Below are 25,136 nucleotides of genomic sequence, written 5' to 3'. Positions count from 1 at the left end.
AAATCAATCTGATCCCTCATAAACACACGGTTTCAGAAGCTGTACAATTTTAAGCCTTTGTTGCTGTGTGTGACTCTCTCGCTAGCTGTGCGGAGCCGGACACTAGGCCTCCTAATTCGTGCAGACAGCAGACGTTGTCGCTTTATTGTAACAAATTGATCTGAAACTGCTCTCTTCTGCTGTGTCGTGATAACAGGAGACTGGAATCTTTTGTGCACATTAATTATCTTTAAAATAAATATGACAGTGCCTGCAGCGGATGCAGTGGGGTGTGGGAAAACGAGCTCTGCTCATGTGCTATGCTTCGTTTCGCTCTATGGGTGCATTACAAACAGCCACCACACAACAGGGTAATAGTAATTCAGCTTACAACCCCCTAAAGCATAATGATTGCACCGTGGGTGAGAGGGAAAACATAACGATCATAAATTTTGATGTTCTTTAACAGAGATATGTTAGCAGCTGTTGTTTAGTGTGTGTGTATATATATATACACAGCCAGTGTACACATTTAAATATAAAGGGGGACTTGCCACCTGAATTTCAGTATGGTGTGTGGTGGCTGTTGATTTAACACCCCATGAATGGGCTTCATAGGGGGTGTAATATATTTATAAACACCAGCCTATTATTGTGGTTATGCCATAACTCTCTGTGGCTTAATTTTCTTCACAAATGGCAGCTCAGCACATTGACTCACTCTGGCATGTATAGAAAGCAGGACAATGAAAATGTTCAAAATGTGTTCAGCAATTGTACAGGAGAATGGCTTTTGCTGTCAAGTGAAATATCGAAGTGGCAGTTGTAAAACAACAGGGGGAAAATCTCAGTCAAGAAACAAGCCCAATCTGGAAAAAAAAAAAAAAAGATAAGCAGGGCCTCTGGTGTGGAGGCTCCAGTCTCCCTAAGCCTTAGTGTTTGCCCATCAAATCTTATTCACTTCATTTGTCACTATAGCTGCCTTTGATGCTGTATGTACACACTCTAGTTCTTACACAGAGGAGAGAGTTGTCAACTCCAGGCACTTAACCAAACCTGAATGGATTGAGCTGCAGGGCTCGTATCAGTATCTTCCTTCATTCTCTCGGTCTCTTGCCCTGTGGGGATTTTCTCTCACTGGTCCCACGGAGTAGCTGCAGAAACAAAGCACCTCCTGTAGTTTATTATTCCAGCCCACCACTCGCAGGCCCAGAGCAATCACAGAAATCAGCACAAAGCCTTCACTGAACTAGCTAGTACCTACACCCCCACTGACACACATACACACACACACGCACCTCCCAACACTGCTCTCAGTATATACTTGCTTCACGTACATTGCTGCATGCCCGCACACATACAGTGCAGCACACAATGCATATTTCTATATCATATTAGAGTGTGTTTAAGTCAGCTCTGGGCCGTGAGAGCAGTTTAAATAAATGAAAATTAAATTCCAGACTCGGAGTGCCTTTAAATTACACATTAAAAAATGCATGAAGATGATTGGCTTTACGCATTATGTGGTTGTTGTTGTTGTTATGGAATGAACTATGCCTGTCTTTTTTATGATAATTGGATCTCAAGCACCAAGAAAACTGGCTTTGTCTCTCTGTTCAAAAACATCATTTTATCAAAATGAAGGGGTTCCGCACAAGCAATTTGTCGATGTCTTTAGTTCTTGCATAATAGCAACCGCATGCACTATTTTCCATTTCACTCTCTGTTTATGCTCAGGGATTTTAGATATGGGCTTTCTCATGCTGGTGTTACACAGAACCTAGTTCTGATTTTGTTATACGTTTTATGTATGTCTCTGTGTTTGTGGGCTGGGGTTTCTTTGTAGCCTGCGATTTCAGAAATGGAAAATACATGTGCGGGTTTGTGAGGATACTTGCATTTCAAATTTTTAGCTATATGCTCCTTCTCATTTATATTGGAGCTATATCCCTTCCTCTCATTTAACTCTCTCCTGCTCTCCCCCTTTCCTTTTATTTTTCTCTTTTTCACAGAGGATGAGCTGTAGCTACCTCCTGTGCACCATCCTGCTCTTTGTTGCTGTTTTACTGGCTGTCACCGTAACTGGTACCATCCTTTTAATGAACCACTACCAGGCACCCTCTGGCCCTGATGCACCACCTCTCATCAGCACCAATCAGGATGAGGGAAACGCTCTGGTGACAGTGGAAAGGGGAGACGGTTCACGCATTAACATCTTTATCGACCCCAACTGCCCTGACTATAACAACAACTTCCTTCGGCTGGAGGGAGTGCAGACATCACTGCTGCACTCGCTTACTGACCATGACACAGATTTGAAGTCGGTGAAGGGGCAGGACCGGGCCCTTCTGGTCAAACTGGCAGAGGAGGTTGCCAAGCTCTCTGCCCACGCTAGCCAGCTGAAGATGGAGTACAATGCACTGAGGCAGGGCCAGGGCAGCATTGGACAAGATATCAACACACTCCAGTCGGAACAAGGACGGCTAATCCAGGTTAGAGCTGCTCACCCATTCATTCACTCATCCAACTTAAACCTGCACTCTTGGCTTGTCATCAGTCTTTGTGTTATACATTAGCAATGCAATAGGACAGTCACAGTACAGGTGTGTGATATGACGATATCAGATCGTGAACGATATGTCCACGATACAGGGAGATCATTGGAATGTGCTAATACACATACAGCCCTCTGCAGTTCTTCTAAGTTGTTTACATACTGTGTACATATTAAACATCAGTCGAATGGGCAGACTCTTGGGACACTGATAATATAAGTCACTACTCGAAAATGTATGACTACTGAATTAAAACCAAACAAATTTGTTATTCCATACATTACATTAAAAAAAAAACTGTGGCACTACGAAGCCTGAAGAGCCCACAAACACACACAACGGATACCAGCGCTTACGTAGTTTGTCCCCTTCAAAACAAGACCAAATTTGAGTCTTTCCATCAATCCACTCGTTAGTAATCCTGTTTGTGTAAAGAAGACTTGAACAACAGTTCAAAATAAAGTACAACAAATAAGAGAGACAACACAGACAGGTTTATATGGCAACAGCAACCAAAATAAACAACAATCAGGACAATACATAGGTTTTCAAAGCTTAGCTCCCTCTCACTGTCTACCCTTTCCCTACTGAGACCATTTAAACACAGGAGGGGAGTGAGGGAGGAAGCCTCACTCTACAGCCAATCGGGGAAAGCTCCCTCCCTCCAACCAGTCTGGCTTTAAAGGGGAAGCGTAAATCTAGGTGTGTCAGAACATTTTTGCTGTTTAGTGAGGTTAAAATGCCATTTGGAGAGGTGCATGATATTAGTCAAGGTAAAATGTAAAAAACTGCCATTAAGCTTTGATAATACAATTTTTTTTTCTGCAGTAAAATTAATAATTTTCCTTATGGAGAGTTTGGGGTCTTTGAAGATTCCAAAGGAAGATTTCAAAGAATATTCCAAATTGAATTTAGAAAAGTGCCTGAAGTGTTGTTTTGATCATATTTTGACCACTAAAGATTCATTTCAATATCTTTAAAAATGACATAAAAAAAATTAAAATGACATTACTTCAAAAAATTGCCTTAAAATTATTTATTCACTGCATCAAAAAATACCTGGAGTGTTAAGAGGTTAAAAACCAGCATGAAACAGAATCGTGATAAAATCGAGATTGTGATCCTGCAAAAAAAAAAAAAAAAAAATTGCGATGATGTATTTTTGCCATATCGCCCACCCCTAGGTCAAAGTCACCATACTCTTTCACAGTATCTGATTCCCCCACATTATCAGCCCACAAAGCAAATTTTAGGATTTGTCATTAACTGCTAATTACAAATGTAATCATGGATGAAGATCATATGCTGCCTTTACAAAGGGGCATCAGCTATATTTTCTCCTTCTGTGCCATCACTTTTCAATCCCCTATAAAATGGTGTAGTGGAATTACAGGTGGAGTACAATGTGAACAAAGTGAATGCCAAGGATCATTGGATATTATGTGGCTTAAGTTCCTGTGATTAATCCTATGATTATGATCATAACGATGGAACCAAAAGTGCAGTACTGCAAATCTTCTTAAGCACAAGGTGAAAGTTGCCTCTTAGATATAGACCTATATGAATATAAAGCAATTATTTTGTTTGCTTTTTTCCTCTGCAAATATTATCAGAATATTTTCTAATCACTTTCTATCGTATCCTCTCAGCAGGTTAATTGTTATAGCACTGTATTAACACTAAGTTTGTATGGAGAATCAGTGTTTTTTCTCCTACTCAAGGTGCAATAAGTGTCTAGAGAATTGTCAGGAAGCTGAGCTCAGTTGCAAGAGCATTGTCCTAATATGTGTGAGGCATGCTTAATTATCACTGTGTAACACAGACAAAACAAAACAACCTGGGGCTCAATTAAATACGAGGCGTAAAGCTGTTTTTGAAAACCCTTCCTGAAGCATTTGTAACAGTCTTTCACCTACCATACCATGGATAGAACTTGGAAATTAGTAAGAAAAAAGTCAGAAAATATACTTTAAAACTACAGACAACATCGGAAGTTTTCTTAAGGTCTTCTAGAAACTGTTCAGCCCATAAATATGTGAATTGTGCAGCTCGTATAATAACATTAAAGACACAATTATTTCAGATAAGATGAACTTGGGCAGAATTAAACTACCTCCTATAGAAGACCCATTACAGGGTTTAGTGCTTCTCCCTTCCACACCTCCCCTAATTCAATAGAATCGATAAGTGTTGGAGCATGAAAAACTGCACAGTGCTAAGAACCTCCAGGAATATTAATCCAGCTGATATTAATTGTATTTGTAGGAGTTGTGCTAAAAAATGTGATCTTTCTTTGTAGGGTGATAATTTGAAGAGCTCAAATTTAACCTGTAATAGTGCTATTTTAGCTCAGGTGCCAGTCAGCACTCTAGGAGATAGATGGAAGTAGAAGTTCTAGAACTAGATCTACGCATTCATTAGATACCTTCAGCCAGGCAATAATCACAAAGCTCTATCACTGATGTGCAGGGGCAATCTCCCATAAACCCTTGTGAGGTGCTTGGTTATTATTTATCATGTTCTCTTAGATAAGCTTTATAGTATGGTGTTGTTCTTTACTTTAACCACAAGTAAGCGTTGAGATTTAAATAACAGTATTTCTCCATATTCCACCACATTCATAACATTTATAGTCTCCAAGGATGAAGTATCAGTGCATTCATTTTTTTCAATGCTTTCAGTGTAGATGCAGCTTTTGTCAAAATTAGAAGGCTTTGCCCATGTCACATAAACAAAACATTTATTTACCACTCTCATATGAAGCATATAGAATCTCCACCCTGATAGGACTTTAACCCAAGATCCCAGCGCTGCGAAGGTGCTAACCACCAAGCCACCAGATAAATCTCAGTTGTAAACTCAGCCCGTTCATAAAGGAAAACTCGTATCATGACATCTATCAGGCAGCCATGTTGGCTAGTGTTCCCTCATGACATGGAAGGACAAGGCACCATTCCTTATTCCACGCAAGACTTTGCTCAGCTGCTTTTCTTGAGCCTTTGAGTGACTTATTTCACAGCTATGGCCCAAACTACAAAAAAGCCTCTATTTGTGCACTATACTGCTTTAACTAAATCAGCCACTCTGGCTCTAAAAAAGCTAGGCTTGGTAATATTCCTGTACAATAGGCTAAATTAAACTATAATAACTCACACCTATTATATATATTTGTCCTTTCTTAATCAATAAAGGGCTCTTCCTAGTGTGAAGTAAACTGGTGAGATGCTAAGTTGGTTTGTCCTCTGGGTGTCTTTGAAGCAAAGGGGTAAAGGTTTCATTTGTGTTTCCCTCGGTACCAGTCATTTCAGCAGAAGCGCTGGGTCATTAAAGAAGCAGGACCACTCTGGCCTGCCTTTCTCATTATCCTTCTTCACTGGCCAGCGGTGGAAGTGCACAAAAGCACTCCTTTCACTCAGTGATTATAGTACAGCTCCAAAGTAACGTGTGTGTCACATTTGCAGTTGGGGTTGCTTTACAGAAGCTAAATTATGTCTCAGCATTAGGAGAATAATTATTACCTAACTCTTCTACATGACTCACTGTACATATACTGTTTTGCAAAAGTCAGGGACCACCCTTTGAGTGTTTTTGAAATCATACTCAGCAACAAATAGTGTATTTTTAGTAATTAGATCCACTTTCATCTTTATTACAGCTTCCATTCTTTTTGAGGGACTTGTTTTCAGATTTTGTTTCAATGGCTTTTCAGTGGCTTGATTTTCTTCTATCTCTCTAAGATTTAAAGCTTTAGGGTAAGTACTGGTTATTAGATTAAGGGTTCAGGTGGTTGTTAGACTTTTTCTTTATTAATAATAATAATAACTTAATAATAATAATAATAATATTAATAATAAAAGCAAAATTGTTCATAATGGTGGTTCTGAGGAAATAATGGAAGGCTGGTCTCTGAATTTTATACAGTACTCTACACAGTGTTTCAGGAAAAATGCTGTAGGGTTAGCTTTAGTAGCTATTTTTCAATCTATCTTATGCAATCTAACAGATACCATCTTATGCCTTTTGCTTTGTTTATTTTATATTCTGCATTGACACAGTCCACTGCATGTTGCAAGTATTAACGCAACCCATTTTCCATTTCAGTCATCAGTCTCATTTTCTATAAAACCTCCACACTATAATAATTTATGACATTGTTCCTCTTCTATTCTACACACTGTAATACAGATTAATGTTAATGTCCATAGATGTGAAGTAATGCTGAAGACTGACTTTTATGATACATGGATCTAGTATAATAAGATGATCTTTTACTCTATCTGATTTATCATATTTCAATACTTTAAAGATTTGTATAATACATGGATATATTATATAAACCTTTAAATTATTGAGAACAGATGATCAATTTGATAGAGTAAGAAATCATCTGCTGCTATAGATTTAAGGACAAATCACTCTGTAATATTTACAAGACTTATGTTCATGGCCAAATATTGAACCCTTAAAATATAGTTAGAGAACATGTGCTGATATATAAAGTAGATTTTTTCAGTGTAGTGGAGAGGACATTAAAGTTGCCAAAAAAGGAAACACTCAAGTGAAGTATGGATCCTCTGAAAAGCTACTTAATGAATTAGTGGTGGGGGGGGGGGGGTCATGTACTGTGTTACTTTGCACTTGTGCAGCTGAGGAGTGTTAGAATCCTTAAGAAATACAGCTCTGAGTACACTTTGAAATACAGAGATGAATTAAAATACTGTAAAAGCATGAGGACTTTTCAAGTAAGACCGAATCTAAAAATAACCTCCAAGGTTCTCATATCACCCCATTAATCATCACTGCTCGCTTTTCTGTTGATATTTTAACCTTGGATCAGTTTGCTGCTTTTATGGCTGTGTGGTTGCACTGACTGGCATGATGCTTGATTCAGCTGGAGAAGAAATGGCTGAAACCTCTCCTACTCTCAGCTCTTTTCAAGTCTATCAGGGACCAGAGAGCACAAAACTAGGTCACCATCACCATTGTGGATCTGGCTGCAGATCTGAGGTGATGAGGGGATCAGTGGAATAAGTTGAGGGAAGTAGTTCATATGCTGTTCTTTAAGTTTAAGGGCATCTCAGTACTGTTCAGTGAATCTTGAAATTCCTGATTTGGCAAATGACAGATTCAAGTTTAGATTAGTCCAGTAGGAGTACTTAGCTCATCCTTTAGTTAATTATCAAGGTCGCCTCATTACAACAAGAGCCACGGGTAATAGCCTGGCAAGTTGGATAGAATGAATCCCACTTATTGCGGGGATGATAAATCCCTCTTTCAGACAAGTTGCTTTTGCCCTTTACCTTTAAGGAGTGGCTGGAAAGAAAGAGATTGTTGATGCATCTGTCAGACAGACAGACAGATATTAACACACATTGACACTTGCCCTGATCTGCTGGCAAAGCCACATCTGCCGTCTGACAGAAGTTACTGACATGTACTCACAAAATTAAGAAAGTCTAAACTGTCTAAATTAATATTTTTGCTATGCATGGATATGCTGGCAGTCATTATTGACCCGGAGTGTTGATTCTGGAGGCCAAGCCATAGAATATGCTCTCTGGAAAAAGAGTCCAAGCTACATCAGCCTGAGGCTGTCTGCCTGATCAGCTCAAGGAATAGTTTGACAGCACTGGGACTAATTTTAAAGATAGAGGGCAAGCCAAGACACAGCATTAAACCATCTTGACCATTTTCAATGTCCTTGTCTTTATAAACTTATATAAACTGGTTATATATTTAGACCACGTCAAAACCTGGCAGGGATTTTGAGAGATTTTCCACATAGACGGCAAAAAAAACCTCAGCCGCTGTATTTTATAATGGTGAGCTTCAGTAGAGGCGTAATGTAGCAAATGTCTTCAAGCCCTCATTAGAGTGGGTGTGCATTAAGCTTGCTTTGTCATGGCCCGAGGGATTTGAGTCCAATAAAATGTAACAGAGCAAAGCTAGAAGACTGTGGGTTGCACTGAAAGACTCACTTCTTGAAACCAAGATAAGTGCCGGACTGCATACGGCTTCTACACGGATGTCAGTAGGTGATGTCATGATGATGCAATAATGATAGAGTGATGCTCTTTTAATGAAGGAGTCCCTTTTATTCAAGGTCAAATGTTTTAGGTCATATCCACATAATATTTATGTGTTAGATGAGAACAAATAAACAAACCACCAAAAAAAAAACCCAACCGTTTTACCACATAGATTCATAATAAATGCTTTAAAGAAGTTTGAGTCATGCAGAAATGCAGGAAATAGAGGAAAGTACGCTGTAATAGACTGTACAAAATCTCTTTGTATGTTTTCAATCATTCATGCTGTAAGATTGAAAGTTTTGATTGTGGTGCCGAGTGCTATTTTCTATTCCATTTCCACCCATGCTGTTGTGTTCATTAATCTTTCCTTCTCCAGTGAGCATCGGCCTTATTTATTTCTTTTTTAAAGCGGCAGCTGTGTTCCAGACTCAGATGCCCACTCTGTTAGGGAGATTATTGATGATAGAGGAGGGTGCAGGAAAAGCAGCTTTGAATGTCTGTGATTAATGGATGCACCTCATCCAGCAAGTGAACTTATTTTAAATAAAGCTCAATGCAGCAACAGCAGTCATCAGCTTTGTGCCCTGTGCAGCTGATAGCATGTTTACAGAGCAGGCTGGGCAGCAGAGATATAAAGGCATGCTTTATCTACCAACATTGGACCAGAAGAGGGGTGCGACTTGAATTATAAGTGAAAGACATCTAAATCCAGCTCTGTTTTTGTGTTTTGTTTTTTCAATGCTAAGCTTAAAAGTAGAAACAGCACGTCTTTTTAGAGGCAGATTAGTAACAGGGAGCATGATGAACCTACATGTTAGATGTTTTAATTAGCTCTGGTGTTATTCAAAGACCTCTGTGTTTGTAGCTCCCAGTAGTGGTCCGCAAGTTACAGAGACTCTTAATAAGGGATTTGAGACATGCAGCACACCATTGTAATTCCTTGGTCGATCGGAGAGGTCATTCCCTGGACAGAAGTAGAATGAGTGGGCTTTAAAGACAACATCCAAAGTCCTTTGAAGTTTTTGTTTATTGCAAATGTATTATATATTCCCGCTGATTCTTGAAGATAAATATTTTCAGACGCTTCATTCCACATTTAGTTCTGTCCTCTTTTAATCCAGAGTAGTAGGATTTGCCAGTTTCTGAACATACAGTGTGGGCCATTTATATGGATACACCTTAATAAAATGAGAATGGTTGGTGATATTAACTTCCTGTTTGTGGCACATTAGTATATGGGAGGGGGGAAACTTTCCAGTATCCGTAATTTCAGGTGCTGCACATCTCATATCTTCACAGCATAGACAATTGCCTTCAGATGACCCTAAAGATAAAAGTCTAAGGGGGTCAGATTAGGAGACCTTGAGGACCATTCAACTGGCCCACATTGACCAATCCACTTTAAAGGAAACTGTTCATCTAGGAATGCTTGGACCTGACACCCATAATGTGGTGGTGCACCATCTTGCTGGAAAAACTCAGGGAATGTGCCAGCTTCAGTGCATAAAGAGGAAAACACATCTTAGTGTAGCAATTTCACATATCCAATGGCCTTGAGGTTTCCATTGATGAAGAATGGCCCCAATATCTTTGTACCCCATATAGCACATCATACCATCAAGATGTGCAGCACCTGAAACTACGGATACTGGAAGCCTGTGCTAGCATTTCTCCTGCGGTGTTACTATAAGTGTGTGAAGAGTGAGAGAAGAGGGTTGCATTGACAATCCAACACAATGGGCAGCACTTTGAGCACATATAAGAAAGGTCAGAAACTTGTAAATAACTCATGAAAGAAAGTTACGTTAAAACCAAGCACATCATTGTTTTTCTTGTGACATTCCCAATACGTTTGATGTGTCACATGACCCTGTTCCCATTGAAAAAACAAAAGTTGGATCCAAAATGGCCGACTTCAAAATGGCCACCATGGTCACCACCCATCTTGAAAAGCCCCCCCCCCCCCCCCCCCCATATAGTAGTGTGCCACAAACAGGAAGTTAATATCACCGACCATTCCCATTTTATTAAGGTGTATCCGTATAAATGGCCCACTCTGCAGACCAGGGCGTTAATTAAGAGCTGGCTTAGAGAAAGGCAACAGGTTCTGTCAATGGGGGAAAAGCTTCGACAAATGTTTTTTCCTGTATTTTTGCTATTGGGCAAGCCTTCTGATGAATGGCAGGTAAGTGCGGTTGCTGTAGCAACGTGTGATGAGAGGGCGTGTGAGATGAATCCATGCTGAGAGCAGACAGCGTTAATGTCCCCACTGTCCGCTCAGGAGGTGACCAGCATGTCAGCTGTCATCATCGTCAACTTCACCAGTGGCCACACACACACACACACACACACACACACACACACACACACACACAAAATGGTACCGCACACATCACAAAACAAGCACATGCTCAAACACCACACAACAAATGCTGTCCCTCAAAGAACTAGACGCTTGTTCACATCACCCTAGATGGCTCAGTGGTTTTTCCTGTGTCCTGGGAAAGCAGCAGAGTTTCAGATATAGTTTTTGATAATTGGAGGCTGGGATTTTCGTACACTCTACTGCAGATGACTCACAATGACACCTGATGTCTAAAACATGAGGACCTGCCCCACATAGTAAAGCCTCTGATGTGCGTGTGTGCGTCACTCAGAATCAGCGTTTACTGTTGCTCCAGACTGTCTCACTTAGCAGCTTTGCTGAGACAGACACAAAAAACTTGGCCGTAAAAACCAAAAGACCTCTATCCTGCTGTCACCTCCCACTGTGCTGAAGAACAGACTGTCTGACATAGTGTAAAGTTACACGCTTAAAGTAAATGTGTGAAATGACTGAGCCCTTGAATCTGCATAATGCTAAGCGGCGAGTTAGTGCTATGCAAATTAAGGGGCTTCATCTAGTGCTCATTTTACCCACATGAGCATTTTTGTTGAATCCTTTTTAATGTCATGCCCAGTGATACTAACTAAAGTTAATGAGTGTGTTGTGGAGCTGTCACTTTTGCTACGATGGGAAACATTTCATTTTGATTTTGAGCAGGAATGAGAATGAGAGGCTGTGACATGTAACTAATCGAAGCACAGACACAAAATAATGAACTAGAGTGAAATAGGTGGAATATCACAGCTGCTTTTAATCATTATTAAGCCAGGCTTTTGAGGCAGTGAGGCACACTCTGTGAAACTGAAGTTAGCTCTTTATTTGAATTACCTTTCCACCTTAAATGGTGCAGCATTAACAAGGTACCATAAAATATCAATTAAAAGAAACCAACTTCAGATTTATCTCTGAACAACATGTACATATTGGCAAGTAGACTGAAGATATTTTACTGTATCTTTTTATTAGCCTTGAGAGGTGCTTTATGATAAGCAAGAGAGAATTTATAGCACAGCGGTATACAAACAATACACACACATGCATACACTTACACACACACACACACACACACTCACAAAAGAAAAACGGCAGCTAGAATGTCACAGATATCACAGTGAGATCTCTCACATAAACCTCTGCTTCTGCTTTGATTCTTTTCTGAGATGGGTTTTATTATGTACTCCAAATTGTGGCTTCAAATTCACGACCTAATAGTTTAATAACAGCCTTTATTTTAGTCTTACAAACTTAGCTTTGCCTTGGTCTATGTCTGATATTATCAAAAGACAGAAATCTGGGTCACACATATATTACTGGCCACAGAAATATTGTCAGATCACAGATTGGGAACTTGGGCCAAAAATGTTCTCTTTCTGATAAAAGGCAGATCAGTCTTCACATTTTTAACAGTGTAGAGGATGTAGTACTGTGGAAGCAGTAAGTGTAATGAGCAGGAGAAAGAGCAGGGCACAAATTATCATTTTGTTTTCTGCTAAATTACTAAATAATTAGCATAATGAATGAGCAGGAATAAGCCACAAATGAAAATGTAACCTTCCAGCACCTGCCACTTTGAGAGCTCTCGGGGTAAAAGTGTGGGCATGCAAATGTTACATTAAATCCCAAAGACAAATAGAAAGGATAGTTGTACCATTAACTAAAATTCATTAATTATCTGTAACCGCTTGTTCAGTTCAGGGTCGTGGTGGGTCCGGAGCCTACCCGGAATCACTGGGCACAAGGCGGGAACACACCCTGGAGGGGGCACCAGTCTCTCACAGGGCAACACACACTTTGAGTCGCCAATCCACCTACCAATGTGTGTTTTTTGGACTGTGGGAGGAAACCCATGCGGACACAGGGAGAACACACTAAACTCCTCACAGGCAATCACCCGGCGTAGGTACATTTGAATGAGGAGAGCTTTCCAATACATTAAAATACTAATACATAGCAAAATGAAGGCAGAGTATGTAACATAAATAAACCAATCAGTCATAACAATAACATCCCCTTGTTCCTACACTGCCCATTCGCTCCACTGAACATACAGAAGCACTTTGTAGAACTATAGTTACAGAATAGGTATGGTGTTGCTCTGCATACTTTTTATCCTCCTTGCCCTGTTCTACTGTGCTTAGGTCCACCACAGAGCATGTATTATTTTGGTGGTAGATTATTCTCATTGGTTTATTACATGGTGGTATTGTGTTAGTATGTGTTGCTTAAACACTGTCCACATATTGTCCGCTCTGGTAGGCAAAGCTACATTTGGTCTACCTTGTAGATGTAAAATCAGTGACAGTAGCTCATTTGTTGCTGCACATTTTGTGTTGCCTGTGCTCTAGTCCATCATCATTGGTCACATGACACAGCCCAGCTATTCTCAATCCAGCACTGACACTGAGGTAGCACAGCACACACTAACATAACCATGACATCACTGTCACTGTACTGCACAATGATCTACTAGATAAATAATACCTGCCCTGTGGTGGTCCTGACCATTGAAGAACACGGTGAAATTGGGCTAACAAAGTATGCAGAGCAACAGAATGGACAGTGGATGTGGAAACATGGAGGTGTTGTTAATGTTATGGCTGATCTGTGTCTATACACATATCTTACTTTTTATTTTAACCCAGTACCCAAAATTACAGTAATATATCATGAAAAAAAATATATATTTATTGCAAAACACATTATATAAAATGACATTGTTGCTGACTGTGTAGTGAAAACAGATTATATCAGCTTTGTGACAGAGTATTGTTATCACAAGTAAACCAGAAAATGCCTCATCGCTCCATGCTTTTATCCTGGATGATTTCTCTATCTGTCTCTCTCTCTCTCTCTCTCTCTCTCTCTCTCTCTCTCTCTCTCTCTCTCTCTCTAGCTGTTGTCAGAGAGCCAGGTCAACATGGTGAAGGTTGTGAACTCAGTGAGCGATGCCCTCAACTCCATGCAGAAGGAAACGGGCAACACGAAGGGACGCCTGAAGGCAGATCTCCAGAGGGCTCCAGTGCGCAGCATCCGACCCAAGGGCTGTGCCAACGGAGAGGGTAAAGAAGCTCCTCATTACCCCACCATCTCCAAGCGGTCAGCCAGCCGTAATGAGCCCTACAGTGGATTCAGACTCTCTGTAGACTCCCCTGCTCTCTGTGGACACTACAAGGCAGTGACAGAGGCACACAGAGATGCCATTGCTTACACTGCATGTGCAAGATGACACATGTTGGGCCTGCTGTATTAAAAATAAATAAATAAATATATATTTATAAAAAATTTTTTATCTTGCTCACCTCAGATACAGAGGCTGGGAAGAAAGTGCAGTGCCGAGCTCTTAATGTAGATGATGATGATGTTGGCATGTCTTGTTTCTTTTTGCCAGGCTCCCGACCAAGAGACTGCAGTGACATCTACGCCAGTGGACAGCGTGAAGATGGGATTTACTCTGTGTTTCCCACACACTTCCCTGCAGGCTTCCAGGTCTACTGCGACATGACCACGGATGGAGGTGGCTGGACGGTAAGTGGATGCTCGGAAATGTTTGCCCTGCCACAGCTTTTTCCGTCCCATTCCCGGAGGATCACATGTATAATACAGGTGAATCAACACAAGGGAGCCTTTACAATGAACATGATGATTTACTTTTTATTACCGGGAGGTTATTTATATGTGCAGCAGTTTATATTTCTCAACTGCTGTGGTGTAGACTTCCTTCCCACAGAGTGCACAAAGTTCATTAATTTCTAATGTCAGTTTAATTTAAAGAGATTATATCTCAAGTAATTTGGGACTATTTGTTTTGGTCAGTTTATGATAAAACGTTCACACAATGTAAAGGGCAGCTGTCGTGGTTCAGTGAACACAATGAGAAAATATTTGTTTTTTTTGCCATAAAGACCTTAATGTTTGGACAGTGCAATATCTGCATAGTGCAATCAATACTATTTATATTCATCAAATTCAAGATAAATCAAATACCAAATATTTAGTAAAATGAACAGCTGTAATCTGTTAATATTTATTTCAGTGTCAACTTGTCATGTGAAAATAAATGATTGGACAGGACAGCATAAGCATATATAAGATATTCATGTGTCTTTACAGTCAATCTCTCGCTTCAGGCTGTGTATTTACACATCCCCACATCTGGGTAATCATCTTATATGATGCCCTGCCAGGTCTGGAATTCAGCCATTCGAGAAAAATGGAAGTTATGTAATAACATAACTTTGGGAAGAGGACCACGCCCGAACTCCTCCTCTCAGCCCTATATATACCCCGCAAATTCATGTCATTTAGCTCAGAAGACGGATCTCGACTCGACTGCTTCACTACGTCAGCACTGGGTCATTTCTGCTGATTCCCATATTTGGAGCCGTGTTTGGCCATTATCAAACCCACCGAGCCTCCTGTTTAAAACTTGCTCCCACCTCCACCCCATCTCCACCCTTTTCTTGTATTCATTTATCCAACGGGGGTCCGGCTTCATACACATTCATAAGCCGCCCTGAACTCCTCTGAGTTCACCTCCCTGTTTCAGCCTCTACAGGCGTGGTCCATACTAGCAAAAAAGATTAGTAGGTAACTGTCCACATGGATTTGAGGTATTTTTGTAAACAGAAAAGTTACAATATTTTGAACACTTCAGAATTCACCCTGCTGCTTTTTCCAGCAATCACATTACGCATAAACACAAATGAGCCACTTGCATGCTTGCCCATACATGCCCAATATCATGATAAGGTTTGGATCATGAGCTCTTCCTATCTTCACACTTTGCCGTTTTCTTCACTTTCCGGTTTATAAATTGCATATCTGTCAATATGACTGTGTCCCAGAACTCTCAAGTTTGTTTGTGAACATTTTTTCCTGTGATGTGCATGTTGGTGCTAAATGCTTTATGGAATTCTCTGGCCTTGTTTGCACCTGAAAATCAAAAAATTGCCATCCAGTCATGAACAGACAACACAGGTGTGAAGAGCTGAAGAGCTCCAATACATTTTCGGGTGGCACTGTGATCATGTCTCAAGGCCACACTTTATGACCAATATTGCAGTCTAATGCAATTATTGTGTATGAGCTTATCCCTGGACATTTTTATCTTCAAAAAACAGTTTCATTTTTTACCAGCTTTTATTTAGTTTGTTTTTTTCCAATAAAATTGGAAGGGTGTTATATAATTTGAGATAAGATAGGTTGTAAGTTGGGCGGCACGGTGGCATAGCCGGTAGGTGTCACAGTCATGCAGCTCCAGGGACCTGGAGGTTGTGGGTTCGAGTCAGGCTCCGGGTGACTGTCTGTGAGGAGTTTGGTGTGTTCTCCCAGTGTCTGCGTGGGTTTCCTCTAGGTGCTCCATTTTCCTCCCAAGGCCCAAAAACACACGATGGTAGGTGGATTGGCGACTCAAAATTGTCCGTAGGTGTGAAAGTGTGTGTTGCCCTGTGAAGGATTGGTGCCCCCTCTGAGCTGTGTTCCTGCCTTGCCAGTCCCAAAAAATGTACTTTTAATTGAAAAATTATGTGTTTTCGATGCAAAAATAATGAATCATTCAGCCCTTCTGATAACTCAAAGCATCCTTGATCAGGAACGTATATGATCACAGAACATTTGTATTCTGCATGCTAAAGTGACCTGCAGGATCCCAGACAGCACTGAAGGACAGTCTAATCATAACAGAGCAGAGACGAAAGCATCCGCTTTGCATGTCTTCTTTCTTCACCACTTTTCCCTTTTGTTTTGACTTGGAGAGCTCTGTGTCTGAACAGATGCAACAGCCTGTAAATGTCCACAAAGACTTGCAGGACTTTCCTGACTGACAACAAATTCTAGAAGAGACAGACCTAGTAAATATGCATGAAACCTTCAGTCAACATTTCATCATAAGAACTGCTAGGGTGCATTATAGACTCATAGAAATGCCAGGCATAAATGGCTATATATCTTGCTGTCAACTTGAATGAATGAAACCCCATGAGATGGAGGTTAATATCAGGTTTGGACAGGGATATGACACATTTGTATTTAGACCCTTGAGTGTTCTAAGTCAGTTAAACTGACTCCTTTACTGAAAGTAACATTCACTCATACTATACCATAGCCTTCCACAGTCAACCAGGAGGCAGTTCAAAAACTCAGCAGTGCATTTTTGGCTTTATACTTTTTTATTTTGAAAACTTTTAAACTGATATGCTAATATCATATGATACCAATGCCTAGACCGCGACCCTGAACTGGATAAACGGTTACAGATAATGAATGAATGAATGACAAATGCCTAGAACAGAAATGAATATACATATTTTAATCATTTTAAAAGATAAATATTGGACATACTGACTATTTAAGAAGGTTTAAAGATTTAAAGAAGAGTCCTGTGTAGGTCAGCCAATATAGATGTAACTGTCTTTATTTTAAAGCTGTAAATCTATTTAATCTTTTGTTTATGGTACAGACCCCATATGTTTATCTCTGTACAAATACATACTGAATATTCCTTGTGTAGATAAACACTAAGGGCGGCACGGTGGCGCAGCAGGTAGTGTCGCAGTCACACAGCTCCAGGGGCCTCGATTCCCGCTCCGGGTGACTGTCTGTGAGGAGTTGGTGTGTTCTCCCCGTGTCCGCGTGGGTTTCCTCCGGGTGCTCCGGTTTCCTCCCACAGTCCAAAAACACATGTTGCAGGTGGATTGGCGACTCGAAAGTGTCCGTAGGTATGAGTGTGTGAGTGAATGTGTGTGTGTTGCCCTGTGAAGGACTGGCGTCCCCTCCAGGGTGTATTCCCGCCATTCGCCCAATGATTCCAGGTAGGCTCTGGACCCCCTGCCACCCTAAATTGGATAAGCGGTTACAGATAATGGATGGATGGATAGATAAACACTGTAAATTTAAGCATGTATTTTGAGGTATTTAAAAAGACATATTTTGGCACTGACCTATTGAATTCACAGAATCTGTAGCTATTTCATATGCAATATCTGAATGTCTCACTTCATTAGGCAATCACATGAGAAATGCAGACATTAATACAGTGAAAAAACACTTGCACACATAGAAACCTGCATATGATTATATACAAATATAAGTAAATGCTGATTTTCACAAAACTTTCAGAAATATCTTATTAAACACTGACCTGACTTACAGACTTAAAGCTCACAGTGCTTTATTCATTTTATTACAGAGCCATCGATAGAAAGCCGAGTGAGGGAATGCTCTGTTATTGGAGTATTACTCATTCATTCATCAAACACATGAAAGATCTTTTATATCATTGCCTTTGTATAATGCATTCTTTTCCAACCAGTAATTTTTTTTTTCAATGCTATCGTTAAAACAATTTAAATTTGTGGTCCCCTTTCAAACAGCAATCACACAGGCCCACTTGATTGCTTTTTAGCAGCATGTTTTCAAGCTGTCATATTTTTTAAAAGAGTCCTTTTTTGTGTGTTTTCTGTGCTATATATATGTAGCGGTTACAGACAATGAATGAATTAAAAAAATAATAATAAATCAAGACCACCCTGAATCAGCTACAGAGGTATAAAGCCTGGGCAGAAGTAGAGGTGTTCTCTGAAGTGATGGACCACTGGCCATTACCTTAGGGATGAGTTAGAGATGCATTTATGATTCAGAACTAATCAGACAACATCAGCACCTGACCTCACTAAGGTTTAAGTGCCTTACTGTGGTCAAATCTTTACAGCAGTGTTCCAACATCAAGTGTAAAGTCTTCTCAGTGGAATGAAGGCTGTTACTGGAAGAAATTGGGAGATATCTCTAGTTCTTATGAAACATTGAGTGTCTGCCATGTGCTTGTTTAAGACGTATACTAGTAGAAGTTTTCTGAACTTTTGAGGGAATTATGATATAGATTTAGTGATCAGTGTTCTGCGGTTTGATGGTTTAGGGCTTTGGCATCTGAGCTTCATGTCTAGGGTGTCAGGTATAATGCTCCAAGAACTGTAAAAAGAAAAAAAGGCACAATTTGTGGTGGTCTCAAATGCCTGGTTATTGGTGTGGAGCCACTGGGTTACTGCTGTCTCCTGTATTTTTTAAATCCTTCATCTCAGCACCAGAAAGAGAAACAGTCAAGGATTTCAGAACAGTGTGACAGCACTGACTGTGAGTTTTCTAAAACTAAAAAGACAAACAGAAAGAAGGCTTTCGAAAATGTTTTTTTTTATCTTATAGATTTATACTCTTAGCACTGTGACTGGGAATACTAATAAAAAAAATAAATGTTAATTATTTGTTTGCATTTAGATATGTTTTACTTACATTTAATCCTAGACATCCACTGTTTTCCATTTAAAAAGCAATGCCTTTGTTTTTCTTATATCATTTAATATAAATCTGTATATAGTCTATCATCAACTTCAAAATAAGCTTCAACCAAATACATTTTTTTTTGTTGACAGGCACTTTCCTGTGTAGTAAACTGAAGTTGCAGAAGGGGTGAATTAATAAGACATTTAAATGCTCTTTTTTTAAGGAGAGGGCTACAATCCTGTATTCTATCATAGGTGCATACCGCACATGAGCATGTGCTTGGCATTGTTTGCAGAGAATGAAATTCATGGCATTGCATTATGTCTGATGATATGTTGGAACATTTGCTCTTGGAAAGTGATGCATCCAAAGGATGTCATTTCAAGAATAGATGACAGTATGAGATCAGCTGAAGGCAAACAAAATTGACCTTGTAAGCGCTGAATAAATGGACAATGGTTCTGTGAGGGTTCTGTGCTACATAATTTTAATGATGTAGTGGAATGCAGCTGTTATAGAGATATGTACGCTTTACTGACATTATTTTTAGTTTGAGAAAAAAGAGAATTCATAGAGTGTTTTCTCAAACTAGTTATGTTCTTAGAAATGACTTCCATGAACAATAGAGAAGGATACCCAAAGTCTTTTACAAGCTTGTCTTTGTTAACATACGACTGTTTTGTTGGATTCAGTGGACTGTTTATATCAGCTCAGCCTTAGAGGTTCTGATTAAGGTTTGTCTACATTCAGTGCTTTAAATATGAGTGACTGTCTGGTTGGTCACTAGGGCTTTATTCACACTGCAGGCCAAATCAGATTTTTACTTATTTTTTTATCTGATGTTATGATTGAATGTCCTGATTGCAAATTACGAATGACCAAATCAGATTTGAATTGTCAATCTGTAGTCACAGTAGGGCCGGACAATAATTTAATATTAATATATATCACAATATAAACTGTTACAGTAAAGAAATGATTTTGAAACATTGATTCATTCATTCATTCATACATTCCTTCATTATCTGTAAGCGCTTATCCAGTTCAGGGTCGCGGTGGGTCCGGAGCCTACTCGGAATCATTGGGCGCAAGGCAGGTACACACCCTGGAGTGGCCGTCAGTCCTTCACAGGTCGACACACACACATTCACTCCAACATTCAATCCACCTACCAACGTGTGTTTTTGGAACGTGGGAGGAAACCTACGCAGACACTGGGAGAACACGCCACACTCCTCACAGACAGTCACCTGGAGCAGGACTTAAACCCACAACTTCCAGGTCCATGGGGCTGTGTGACTGCAACACTACCTGCCACTGATTTTTAAACACATATTCAATATTCAATATACATTATTTACAGCATCAGTCACTGAATGAAATTCATTACATGGCGCTGCCTTCAGTTCATTGCACTCGACTTTAAAGCTAGATTAAAATATTAATACTGAAAAAGCAAAGAGATTTAGGTTTGTCAGTGATGTCATGTTTCTTGTTTTTCCTGGAAATTTTTTGTGCCTTATTTGTTGTCCATATCAATACTGGAATTATATTGTATTGACAGAATCTTAGAAATATGTCGTGATATAAGTTTTGTCAATATCGTCCAGCCCTAAGTCACTGCTCACGTAACTGCACTGGTGGTCATAGTAACCATGCATCCCATGATGTATAAATACAAATGAAATCTAACTGGACTGTACACACTGGAGAGTCACAGAGAAGCGGAATCAGAGCTGAACCTGATTTGATGTCACCTATAAATGTGTGTTGAATCAGATTGAATTGATCTGGTGTGGCTTTTTATGTTCAGACCGCAGGAAAATCTTTTCTGCTGAAATGAGATGCGCTGAAAATCGTGTTTGTGCCGCCTGTCTGAACAAGGCCTAATTCGTTTGGAGTGTGACTGGGTGACTAAAAGTCTGTTTTGTATAGGGTCGGAAGATAACTAGACCACCAAGAGCGGCTTCTAATATCAACACTTCAACAGTGCAGACAAACTTCTGCCAGGCGTCCCAGCATGGCCTCTTCACGCTGGAAGTGATTCAAGGCTGTCAGAAAACATATTTTCTTTATTTGCCCTCTCTGTGGTGTCTGAAAGGGGGACATATTGTACTTGGTGATTGCAGTCAAAGCTGCTTTGCGCTTCAAGAGCATTAGCTTAGCGAACTTTCCTCCCCTCGTGAGCACGTCGCCAGCAGTGGGAGCCTGAAGAGGAAGAATGGAGCTGTTATGGGGAATTAATAGTTGCAGTGCCTCTATTCATCATCTGTGGCCTCCAGCAGTTTTTCTGACGAGGATGCGGAGGGCTTGCTGGTGCTGGAGAGGAGCAGACTGGGTTCAGACGTCTCTGAGGAGGGGAGGGGTGGAGAAGGATAGAAGAGGAAGTGAGGGAATAAGGGGAAAATAGAGGGGAGTGGTTGTAAGAGCAGAATGGAAGGGAGGCAAGAAAGACGAGGTGAAGACCGTAGGGGTAAGAGCAGGGGGAGAGAGAGAGAGAGAGAGAGGGGAGGGTGCAGGATTTTACTCTTGTTCTCTGATGTGCACATGCTGCAGAGCTCGCTCGGCCTCATTTATCAGACGCATACAAATTAACTGCCTTCGTACTGTTTTCCTTCAGCCCTCACTTAAGTTCTCTTGTGTTATTTGATTAATTTAAAATTCCTTCCCTCTCCATTTCCATTGCTGCGTCTGAGAGAAAAAAAAATCTATTAGAAGGCGAGACAGAGAGAGAGAGAGAGCGACAGGGGAATGAGGGGAAGAGAGGGGAAACAAGATGAGAGGAAGAAAGGAGAGAAACAGAAGGGGAGAAAGGATGAAAGAGGGTGCTGGAGATAGAAAGAATGAAAGAGTAGAGGAAGGGAAAGGGAAGGTGAGCAAGGGTTAAGCCTACAGCGTAGCCTGACGTGCACCTCTCCAGATATGTAATTACACTGTGCGTTGATGCACACCGCAACAACTGTGATTGGTCAGTAGTCAGACGGACATTGTTTATATCGAACCGAAGAATTACAGGAAAATGAATTCTTCTCCTCCACACTATAGAGACCGCAAACACCAGCAAATTCATAGTGAGAGATTTCCTCAGACATGGTATTTGTAAAAAATAACTAAATGAGAAGTTGGAACACGTGGGAAAAACCTGCCCGCTTTCTAATTGTTTCTTTCCTGGCACTATGCTCTGTCCCAAACAACACCCTACTCCCTAAATAGTGCTCAAAGACTTATAAAAGTAATTGTACTACACCACTACATTGTGGACTATACAGTATATAGGAAGATGTCTGAGATTCCGCTCTAGTGGAGTGGCAGTGTAATTGCATAGTGACGCAGAAGTATAAACACTCACAACGGCATAGGGCTCTTGCGTATCCTGCGGCGTACGCTGTGAGTTGAGTCAATTCAGAAGTATAAATAGGCTTTTAGTGAGAAAGGGAAAGAGAGGATTCAAGACAGTTGTAGTAGAGAAATGAAAACAAATATTAGGAGAGAGAGAGAGAGAAAGACCGATCATGAGATCAAGAGAAAGAAAGATGGGAGTGAATGTGAACACTGAGCTAGTAAAGGAGGACAGGACAGCAAGAAAGAAGGAGAGAGAAATGGGATAACAACGGGGATTGTCTAGGTAAGAGAGGGAAAAATACAGAGAAACTGTGACGGGAGAGGTGAAGGAGAGAACAAGAAAGAGTAAAAGAAATAGAGCAAGAGCGAGAGGAAAACCATGAGGGTGTCAGGCAGACATACAAACACACAAAATCTGTCAAACAAAAAGGGACAGAAGGCAAGAGAGAAAAACAACCTAGAGAGAGTTTACGGGGAGATATTGGGAAAAAGCTCAGGATTCTCTGAAACAGGACATCTCTGCAACTAACGGTGGTTAATTGGAGCAGATACTTTATTCCTGCAGTAATCAGATGTATCAACATCTGGAGGGCAGCTGCGGCTGTCAGGCTTGTCTGGGATAATCTCCCTGTACTGCCTCTGTCTGTGCACAGGTGCAGTATTCGAAAGAGTCCTATAAAACATTACAGCCCTGTAATACTCCCATGGATCCATCAAGCACTACAGAGCTATTGGGAGAAAACAATATACGCGGCGGTGTAGAAAATATATTCTATATACACTGCAGGAAATGACTGTTATTCTACAGTAACCCTACAGTTTTTAAATTGCAGCATGTTACTATGTGTTGTGGAAATTGGCGCATAGCATTAATATTTTACTGTGTAATTTAAATGTGTTAAAATTAATTAATTTTAAAATGCCAGTATCCTGCAGTTCACAAAAGGAAAATGTAATATTTAAGGTGTTAGAAATAATAGAAAAGTAAGGTAATGATCAATTACTATGGGTGCCTAGGGGTAGGGGGAATCTTGTTGAGAAAGAGGGGTAGAGCAAAAGGGTAGGGCCATATACCACTGGAAACTGAGATTTTTCTGGGACACATTTAAGTCATTTCAGGGATAGGGCTATAAATGCTATCACCAGCAAGATGGCGGAGTAAGTGACGAAAGAAAGCCACAAATGACAGCAAATTTTCCTTTAGAAACTGTGAACATTTTATTATCTTGATTCAATGTAGTTTCAATGAATTATGTCCCATAACTTAATAACAAATACAAAGCATAGCTAATCGTATGCCAGTTTCTTTGTAGTTTGTTAGTAATTTCCTGTTCCACATCAAACGGTGAAGCGGTTACCTTCTAGTTTTTTTGGATGCTTAAACATTTAAGGTACAACTGGAAGTTAGCAGCAGAATTCAGCTTCCTCTTAGAGAGTTAGCATTGTGTTTTTGAAAGTGTATGGCACCATACATTAATCTACTGTAAGTGCAGCAGCTCTTCTCTGACATTACAGCAGATTTGCAGCAGAGCACCGTGGAAGCACTGCTCTTTTTTTGTGATCGATGGCTCTTGAAGGTTTGTCCCATGGTGTGTATAACAGCTGGAGTCTGTTAATCAGTATATTGTTGTTTTTGTTCTTGTGGCTGGACCTGTTGCTACAGTACCTAGTACCTGTAGAGCAAAGCTGAAGTTGAAACAGTGTTTGTGAAATGTACTGGATCTCAGTCCTGATAAAAGCAGCACTTACTGTGATTTAAACAGTGTAAAACTACAATTTAAAATGGCAAAATACTGTACAGTAACATAGTGTAAGTTTTACAAGATTTTTAAAAGCTTTATCATCAGGGCATTTTTCTCATTCGTCCTGCTACAAGGAGCACAAGATAATCACCACTTTGTTTGGACCCCTGTCACTTTAGATGAAAATGCTGGCTGTGCCTAAAATGTGATGTATCTTCAGCATTTTAATGCCACAGAGAGGGAGAGTGAGCAAAGTGGTGACACCATATGGATGTGGGCTCCAGCTGTTCTTTGAGACGCAGAGTTGGAAAGTCTTTCTGGACTCTGTTTGCATAGGCCTCGATGGGCCAGAAGGGCGTTTGAAAGGATGTGCGTTTCACGTCGGGAACTCAGTGGCAGGGCATTGCCTTAGCTGTGCCGTGCGATGGCACAAGCTCCGGGAGATTCTTTCACACACTGACACAGTGCGTTTGCATCAGGTTGGCGCATCCGCTGAGCTCCAGCTAATAGCGCTGCCGACTCCTGCTGCACCGCGGGACGGCGGCTCTGACATTTGGAGCTTCAAAGCTCATTTAACACTGAGGGTCACACACTGTTTCCCTCTCACTCACCCTCCGGCATTCTCTGAGAACTTCTGATTACTTTATACTTCAATGCATTGGTCTGTTTTTAAGGTTTTTTTCCTCCATAGTTGATCTTAGGTAGGGCTAACAAAAGACAAAAATACCAAGTGTTATGCCCTTGGGCCAAAGGAAATTTCAGCCGTTCTACAAATGCCCTCTTCACCCCCCAAAAAATCACAGTTATCTAAAGGGACACTGAGTAG

The 25,136-nt window shown here is 40.4% G+C and overlaps 1 protein-coding gene across 3 annotated transcripts in view; it reads left to right on the top strand.

Annotated features, from left to right (window-relative positions):
- The window catches only part of fibcd1a (fibrinogen C domain containing 1a), an 89,017-nt gene that overhangs the window by 17,476 nt on the left and 46,405 nt on the right, over nt 1–25,136 (top strand). For all 3 annotated transcript variants that reach the window (XM_066644489.1, XM_066644488.1, XM_066644490.1), the window contains 3 exons: nt 1,992–2,471; nt 13,846–14,011; nt 14,341–14,477. In XM_066644489.1, coding sequence (XP_066500586.1) covers nt 1,992–2,471; nt 13,846–14,011; nt 14,341–14,477 — 783 coding nt within the window. The remainder of the gene's footprint in view (nt 1–1,991; nt 2,472–13,845; nt 14,012–14,340; nt 14,478–25,136) is intronic.

The sequence above is a fragment of the Hoplias malabaricus genome, chromosome 14, assembly GCF_029633855.1.
Source record: "Hoplias malabaricus isolate fHopMal1 chromosome 14, fHopMal1.hap1, whole genome shotgun sequence".
Taxonomy (NCBI): Eukaryota; Metazoa; Chordata; class Actinopteri; order Characiformes; family Erythrinidae; genus Hoplias; species Hoplias malabaricus.
The sequence above is the reverse complement of the archived record's forward strand: the minus strand, read 5'-3'. Positions and strand labels throughout refer to the sequence as shown.